Source organism: Capsicum annuum, chromosome 3, assembly GCF_002878395.1.
Source record: "Capsicum annuum cultivar UCD-10X-F1 chromosome 3, UCD10Xv1.1, whole genome shotgun sequence".
NCBI lineage: Eukaryota > Viridiplantae > Streptophyta > Magnoliopsida > Solanales > Solanaceae > Capsicum > Capsicum annuum.
The window spans coordinates 233,793,055-233,802,144 of NC_061113.1; the positions used below are offsets into that span (position 1 = coordinate 233,793,055).

The 9,090-nt window shown below is 35.2% G+C and overlaps 1 protein-coding gene across 3 annotated transcripts in view; it reads right to left on the reverse strand.

Annotated features, from left to right (window-relative positions):
• Positions 1-8,043: 8,043 nt before the first annotated feature.
• The window catches only part of LOC107862966, a 15,669-nt gene continuing 14,622 nt past the window's right edge, over positions 8,044-9,090 (reverse strand). For all 3 annotated transcript variants that reach the window (XM_016708689.2, XM_016708688.2, XM_016708687.2), the window contains 2 exons: positions 8,840-8,901; positions 8,044-8,687 (listed from right to left, as the gene is read on the reverse strand). In XM_016708689.2, coding sequence (XP_016564175.1) covers positions 8,217-8,687; positions 8,840-8,901 — 533 coding nt within the window. In that variant the 3' untranslated portion in view covers positions 8,044-8,216. The remainder of the gene's footprint in view (positions 8,688-8,839; positions 8,902-9,090) is intronic.

The window sequence follows — 9,090 nt, forward strand, 5'->3', positions numbered from 1 at the left end:
GTGATTTCCATTGTTTCTAAATTTTGGTACTACTACTAAAGCGTCAGCGATAATTGCAAAGCACTAGATGAGCAAAGCGTCTTCTGGTTTTTACTTGCTCTGATGTGTACCTCCGTATCTTGGTATGTGTCAGTTCTATTCATAGTAAATATGCATGTTTAGAAGTCTCTTTTCAGAATACTTCAGTTCAGTGATTACTTCCTGCAATTTGGTGACAATTAGAAAAAACACAGAACACTTGTCAAGAAACAACCCCAGTGAGGATTCATAGACTTGTTTGGCGTCGATGCATAATTGTTCACGGAATGGTTGATCTGGTCTGTGTGCTGCGATGAACAGGAGAAGCATTAGGTCTTGTATGTATAATGTATAATTATGTATTGGAGGTGTATAACCAGTGCATAAATAGTGCTTAACCGTGTTTTATCGACTACTGGTGATTCACGGAAGCAACAAATTAGATACTGTTTATTTAATATTTAATTTCTTGTTGGGGGTATCAAAAATACAAGGGAATATATAATTTACTTAAGTTGTTTGTGTTAGGTATAAGATCGTACTATTGTACTATAAAATCTACTGACATGCATGGAATTAATTAAAGTCTACAGTCCGTTTGCATATAATGAAAGAGACGTGAAGAATCTCTTCCATGTGAAGGAGAAAAACAGAAGAAAGGGCAAAGCTACTTCGCATGCAATAAAGAAGTCTCTATAGCCATTTTTTCTAATAAAATAATAATCACGTATTTTTTATGCCAGTTTTGCTATTTACTGAAGCAATATCACAGTCTTTATGGTAAAATATAATAAGCATTCTTCTTGTAATATTACTCAGTTTTGGGTATACCGTTTGTGCTTTAAAGTGAAATACTTATATGTGAGACCTTGATGTATGAGTTTCAACATTATCCTCTTATCCATTTCCTCTTCATTCATTTACCAATGAAAAATAGATCAAATTATCTCTCAACCACAACTCTCTTTTCCCCAGTGACAAAGACAAGTATAGAGAACACAAGAAACTTACAAATCCACTTGTCTCTTTACGATGTATGTCCAATTACTAAAAGCTGTGAAGGGAAATGACATGTTTTCCATAATCGCAAGTGGAAAAAACATAACGTACCAAAAAGGAAGATTCCAAGTGATAGCAAATTCAAAGTTAAAAATAGTGTGTACCTTAATATGTTGCAGTGGAAGTCGTTGAATTTGCTATTACATGATTGCCCCAAGTCAATCTTCGTCTCTCTAGGAAGCGGAGTACGAATTCACAAACTAAAATGCCTTTTTGTGTAACGTTGATTATTCACTGCTTTTCCATATACTTATTTTTCTCTATTTTTGATTTTTTCTTGTCTCACTGTCTCTCTATCTCTGAAATTCTAGAAGAATGGAACTTTTTGAAATATAAAGAGAGGCGGAACCGTTTTTTGTAACTATTCCCCCCATAATTCAAATATCCATTTTCCCCCTTTTTTTATCAGATAATCAAAAGAGAGAAAAGGGTCGGGTTGGGTCCAGGCTCGGATCGGTCCACATGGGCGACCCATGACCCGTAATCCAATATCTCCCACTTCGCATATGGTGGACAAGATCTGCAGCAGTACGACATCAACAAGTCATTAATTCATACGACAAATAGTTCGTGCGACCTGTGAGCATCACGAGCTTTACCTATGAGGTTTTAAAAGCTATATATATAGGAATCCAATCACATGTGGAAAGAATTCTCTACTAATATAAGGATTCTAATACTCACAATACCCCAGACATTATTTACTACTTTAGTAGTTATTTATTGGATCTGTCATCCTTTTTTAAAAAAAGGGTGAACTCGAATTCATGATTAACTTTATATACACAATTACACTTGACTCTTAGATTGTTAGTGTAATAGCCGGCTTGTGTAAACAAGTTAAAATATTCATTTTAATCGTCTTCCCTTTCCACTCGAATCTATCTGTTCCAATCAGCTGCTTTCTTAGACATGCACCGCATTGCCGAATCTCTCATGGCTATTAGTAACATGCTAAAGTAGCAACACTGATCGAAACTTTAAAAAACAGTTAAAAGTCTAAGGGTATTTCAATAAAAGGTTAAAATAACCTTGAGTGTCTCACACAATGAAGAAGCAGGGATTCATTCTTCCATTAACCCATTGGTCGCTAAGCACACGTGGTATGAAACACGCGCTACGATGTTATTACCTTATATTGGTGAGCGTGTCTTATTCTTTTAGTCATTCAACATCGTACAGATCTAGGTCTAGACACTTATAAATGTCTAACCTGAGTTTCTTTCTTTAATAATCCTCAAATCCATATTCTTAGAGAAACTCACATCTGGCTTTACAAAACAAGTCATTATTTTATAGTGGAACTTTTCTCTTCACGTTCCTCGACGTAAGAGGCGATTGCTCGTGTGAGAGAGCCAATCTTGCGACTTGTTTGACACACTATTATAATACAACATATTTTCACATGCATATGAGATTGAATATAAATTCAAGATTCTTATATTGATAATAATTATAATCAAGTCATCCACAATACATGAACAAAATCATATCCTACGTAATCCTAGAGCCATAACATGTTTCTCAAACAAGTCTCTAGGTATCGCCTTAGTAAAGGGATCAACTATCATTTCTCGTGTAGGAATGTATTGTAAATTTATTTCTCCACTTGCTACTACGTCTCTTATAAAGTTATACTTAATATCAATGTGCTTGGTCTTGCTGTGATATTTAGGATCCTTCGTATATGTGATAGCCGCTTGACTGTCACAATATAAAATCATGGGACCCTTAGAATTCTTTGCGACGTTCAAATGCTGAAAGAATCTCTTCAACCAAACAGCTTCTTGTACTGCAGATGCACAAGCCATAAATTCTGATTCCATAGTTGACAGGGCTGTGCAAGTTTGTTTCTTGCTTTTCCACGAAATTGCACCACCATTTAGTAAAACCTTTTGCCACCAATCGTGCTTTATGCCTTTCTATTGACCCATCTGATTTGTGTTTGACTTTGAGAATCCATTTGTTCCCAATAGTTTTACGTCCAGAAGGAGGTCAACTAGATCCCAGACTTTATTGATTTTCATGGACTCTAATTCTTTTTCAGGACTCGATAAAGCCTCAGTCACAAAATTAGGTCCATCTAATTCTATCGGAGATACCAGAAAGACATAATCCTCAATCTCATAAGATTGTTTAGGCACATCTTTTTTGGTACTCTTTCGTAATTGAAGTTCAGATTCTTCAATAGGATTTTGGGATTCACAACTTTCACTTGGACCAGGAATCATTTCTTGATCAATAGAATTATCAAGCATGTCTTGTGACATTATTTGATCATCTGAATTCAACATTTCGTAAAGAGGCTCATTTTACTTTATTTCATTCCTTTTTGAAAAATCATTTTCCAAAAATGTGTTCAATTTCAGTAATACTTCCATCTTCCAATTTACCAATGAATACATATCCTTTGGAGTGTTCAGAATATCTTATAAAGATACACTTCTTTTCTTTTGGACTTAGTTTTCCAAACTTACCAAAACGATCTTTAATATCTGCAGTACAACCCCAAGGTCGTAGATAATTAAAGTTTGGTTTATTACCAGTCCATAGTTCATAAGGAGTAGAAGATACTGATTTAGAAGGCACTTTATTCAATATGTAGGCCGCAGTTAATAACGCATCTCCCCAGAAAGAGATTGGTAAATTTGCCTGCGCCATCATGGATCTTGTCATATCCAACAATGTTCTATTCCTCCTTTCGGCTACACCATTTTGTTGAGGTGTATAAGGAGTAGTCAATAGTTTGATAACGCCTTTTTCAATACACAATTCTTCAAACTGTTTTGATAGATATTCACGTCCTCTATCGGTTCTTAGTGCCTTTATACTTTTGTCTAATTGATTCTCAACTTTATTCATATATCTTTTGAAGCATTCAAGTGCTTCTGATTTATGAGATATCAAATAGACATAATCAAAACGCGTGAAATCGTCAATGAATTTAATAAAATATGAAGCACTAGTCCTTGCCCTCACATTCATTGGACCACATATATCAGAATGGATTAATTGCAATGGAAATTAGGATTTTTTAGCCTTCCCAAATTTTTTACGTGAAATCTTTCCAGCAAGACAATTTTCACAAGTTGGCATTTCAATTTTGGAGAAAGAACCTAGATGTCCTTCCTTTGCCAATCTATTCATTCGATCTTACCCTATGTGACCCAATCTAGCATGCCATGTAAGTAATTCAACATCATTATTACTAGAATAACATGACATTACACAACGGTCAACATAATAATTATAAATTGAAGGATTACAATCTAAAACAATAAAGCGGTCATAGCGATGTCCAAAACCATAAAAAACATTATCTAGAGTAATTCTTATATAATTACGACTAAAGAACAAATGAAAACCAACATCTAAGAGAACAGACACAGACACTAAGTTTCGTCGAATTTCTGGAGCATATAGGACGTCATGCAACATTAAAGACCGGCCTTCACGCAAATCTACTTTGCAAGTGCCAATCCCTTTGACTTCAAGTCTTGCATTATTTCCTACATAGATCCACCTTGATCCAGGTGAAACTCGACGAAACTCTACAAACGCTTCTCGATCTCGACTTATATGGTCGGTGGCTCCTGAGTCTACAATCCACATAAGATAAGATTCAGTTAATAAAATAGTGCTAGAAACATATGTAGCACTTATAGATGCGTTTAGAAATGCTACCTTTTTCCCTTTAGGACATTCACGAGCAAAATGCCCCAGATTTTGGCAATTGTAGCACTTCATCTTGCTCTTGTCTTTCTTCTTGAAAACTTTTTCTTCTTCTTGGAATTTGGGTTGTTCTTTTTCTCAGAAGGTCCTTCTTCGATCTCTTTACCCTTCCCGTTCTTTTTTCACTTCTTCTTACGCTTGAATCTTGAAGAGTACTTACCACTTGATTCAGCCATAAAGGCATTAGAAGCAGCTTTAGCAGCACCAAGCCGCTCATCTTGAAGTTTAACATGACGTGCAACATCAGAAAAAGTTTTGATGTTGTCATTATGGGTTAAGTTGACCTTCAGGTGTTCCTAACTGTTGGGAAGAGATCGGCTGCTCATCCGAGAGAACGTGACCAGCACTTTTGAGTTGAGCTATCATATTCGACATCACCCTAAGGTGTTGTTTGATGTTTTGATCATGACGCTTCTTGTAAGTGTCAAATTTGATATTCAGTTGTCTGAGGCGGGTAACAGAAATACCCCCATATGTTCCTCGTAAGTGTGCCCAGATGGCATTGGTAGTAGGAAATTCCTCACACTCATGTATGAGGTCATCAACCACAGAACTTACAATGATTCCACGTGCAATGGAATCAGCTTTTTTTCAAACCTTTATAAGCTTCAAGTTTTCTTCTGTGTTATGCAGTATTGCCCTCTTCTGGTAGACTCAAGACATGGTTAATACCTTCGAGAGCATTTTGCTCTTCTAGTACATACCACATCTTATGACTCCAAATGTCGTAGTTATCTCCATTAAGTTTTTCTCCTTTGTTCAAGTCAGCAATTATGCTTTTAAATGCCATGTCTGTTATTAAGAGACAATTACGTAAGTATATTATCAATTATGCATGCAAGTTACACATTCAAGCAAATCATTTCACATAAAGGTTTCATGTTTAGTATATAATCGAAAAGATACTTAAGAATTCAATCATCATATACTAACTAAAGATTTAACCAAAATTAGAAATTAATTTCTTAATGTGCATTAGAATGTTAGCTTTCAATTAAGTCGTTTAAAAGTCAAACAAATGAATGAAATTTTTATAAAAGTATATAAACAACTTAATATATATATATAATATAAAGTTTATAATTAACTTCATGTTACAAGTCAATCTAAAAATAAAAGTCATTCCACAAATATTCAAGACGACTTATGTACACCCAAAAACGCTCGCTAGGCCAAATCTCGTGGTAAACATCAATTAATCTCTTGCCCCAAGGGTCACGGAGAGAATTTGCTTAAAATAGCTAATGCTTCCCAATTCGAGATTTCCACATAGTTTTCTAGTTCTACACGTTTCATCTCAAACAGATGTATAAAACTAGCAACACTAATGTTGGGTGACATCTTAAAAGACTTGAACTCTTTCAATTTCTTTTCTCTCTTTCAATTTCTTTTCTCTTTCTCTTCGTATAGACCTTTCATTTTCGTAACAGATTTTGTGTCGCACTGGGAACACCATTTCGTATGATTCTCGACCTCGAAAATATGCCCTTCGACAACGTGTTCTTCCACTTTGTCTCTTTGCTTGATATCCTGAACTCCTACTTGGAGTGATTCGAGTTTGTCCCCGTTCAACCATTTCTTAAATAGGAACCAAGAAACAATAAGAATGGATTTACCACTCAATGTGACACTTATGTCACAATTCATCGTAGAAGACAAAATCTGTTAAAATTATTATGGACTAATAAAAAAAAATTATCAAGTCTAATTCATCCACTTATTTAATCCACTTTTATGAATAATGACAAAAATTTAAAAAAATAAAAAATCAACCATTTTCACTAATATTATAACAAGTGCATTAGATTATTCTAAACATTTATTTTTAGAATAAAATAAAATGAAACGTTAGTGGAAATATCAGTAAAATTATAAAATACAGTGTTAAATTAATTGCACTATTTTCTATGCACACTTTTTACAAAAGTTAACATCCTAAAAGAAAATTTTATTTGTCAAGTTTGACAAAGTAAAAAAAAAAAAAGTCAAAGGCACATGATCACATTATTTTCTATACACGTCATATATTCCTTCTTCTTCTTCCTTAATATATTTTTTTTATTTTCACAGAACAAATGCTTATTTATTCTACTCACAAAAAAAAGAAAGAAATAGGTCATCAACAAGATCCATGGTTTAATGGAGCACATCAGATTCTAGATCTGAAAGTTACGAGATTTGTTCACGTTGGGTTCAATCCCCATAACCATTCGGTTTCTTGTTCTTATTAAACCAGTGAGTTACAAATAATTATGAAGATATTCTCACAGGTATGTACATACACAAATTTCTCTTAAATTTGAAAAATAACGTGTAAAAAATGGGACAATAAACCTGGCTCTGATACCATTGATAGCAAATTCGAAGTTAAAAATAGTGTGTACCTTAATCTGTTGCAGCGGAAGTCGTTGAATTTGCTATTACACATTTGCCCCAAGTCAATCTTCGTCTCTCTAGGAAACAGAGTACGAATTCACAAACTAAAATGCCTTTGTGTGACGTTGATTATTCACTGATTTTCCATATACTTGTTTTTCTCTATTTTTGATTTTTTCTTGTCTCACTGTCTCTCTATCTCTGAAATTCTAGAAGAATGGAACTTTTTGAAATATAAAGAGAGGCGAAACATTTTTTTTTGTAACTGTTCCCCCCATAATTCAAATATCTATTTTCCCCCCATAATTCAAATATCTATTTTCCCCCCTTTTTAATCAGATAATCAAAAGATAGAAATGGGTCGGGTCGGGTCCAAGCTCGGGTCGGTCCACATGGGCGATTCATGACCCGTAATCGAGCACCAAGGATAAACAAATATAGACGAAGGGGAGAACTTTACAAGCAATCTTTTAGTTAATTGGGGTTACTTGCGCCTCCGGTTAACGTTGCTCGAACAACCGTTTGCCAGTTGTATGTCAGCTCCTCCGAAAGCTATACATTTTTGGAAGGTCCGAACAACATAAGTCCGGTGTTCACAACAAACTAATAAATGAAGAACATGCACCTTTCAATATACATTCATTACAACCATGGTTAAGTGATTGATCAGAGTGCAATATTTGTTTACGTGGGCTTCATAAGAAAGACGTGAATCTGAATTGTAGCCTGTTTGGCCAAATTTATATTTTTTTCATTCACTAACAACTAAGGGGTCGTTTGGTTTAGAAGCAAGCTATGCATGAATTGTAATACATGGATTACTAATGCAGATAGATATTTATTTCTATGATTCTATCATGGATAACTGCAAAAGTTGTAATGCAGATATTTATTTTTATCAGAGTGTTTGGTCCAAGTAGCTTAAATAACCAGGGGGGAGAGGCTAAATATACACAAAAAGGCAAGTAACTAACATAGAACTAAGAAGATATTCCTGGAGGTTACATGTTTGTGGTTCATCAGTCAGATCTTCACAAAGATGCCCATGCTGCTCCAGTACCCGGCATCTCCGGAAGGAACAGGTTTGGCGGTGAACTTGGCTGGAAAAGGCCAAGCTTTTCCAGCAGTCTCTTGAATAGTATGCCTGCTGCATAAGATACACCCGAAACCGTGAAGCCTAAAATAATGTAAGTTGATATAGTTTTGAAGTAAGGTTTGGGTGCTCTCTGAACATAGGCCTTTCCAGTTGCCAGCATTAAGATGCACACAAGTGAAGCTGCAGCAACTGCCACAATCTTGAGTTCCTTGTCATCGCTCTTGCGGAATGAGAAGCCGTAGGTAACAGGAGGCACTAGTCCAAATATGATATAAGATAATACAACAAGTACAGCATGCAGTGTGAAGTTTTCTCTCCGGCCAAGTTGTTCTCGATACCTATCTACATGTTTTTCCATTATCTGATTGCTGGCTTGCTCGAAACGATCTCTTTTCAACTCCCAAAGCTGCAAGTTAATGAACTCAGCAAGAGATTCAGTAAAATTATACTGAAAGCATGAGGAATATGAGCGCAAACTGATTTCTGTTTTGTTGGAGAGTGCTCGTAAATAATTCGTTTTTAAAGAAATATGCGCACAAAATGCTAAAGCCAACTTACATTGTCGAAAATGATGAAAAGTCCACCAATCAGATTAGCCATCGCCAGAACTAAAATGTTCGCTGCAGCAAGACATGAAGATACCATCAAAACAAGCAGAAAGTTTAAAAGACAAAGAAAGGAGTCAGAGCTTTTCGTAGAAGTGGTCCTTTTCTCAACTAATTAAGATATTCAAGAAGATGGAATACATCCCTAGCAAAATCAAAATCTTGTTTCGATGAATTAAACGTATAGTTTGACTTTCGGTTAAT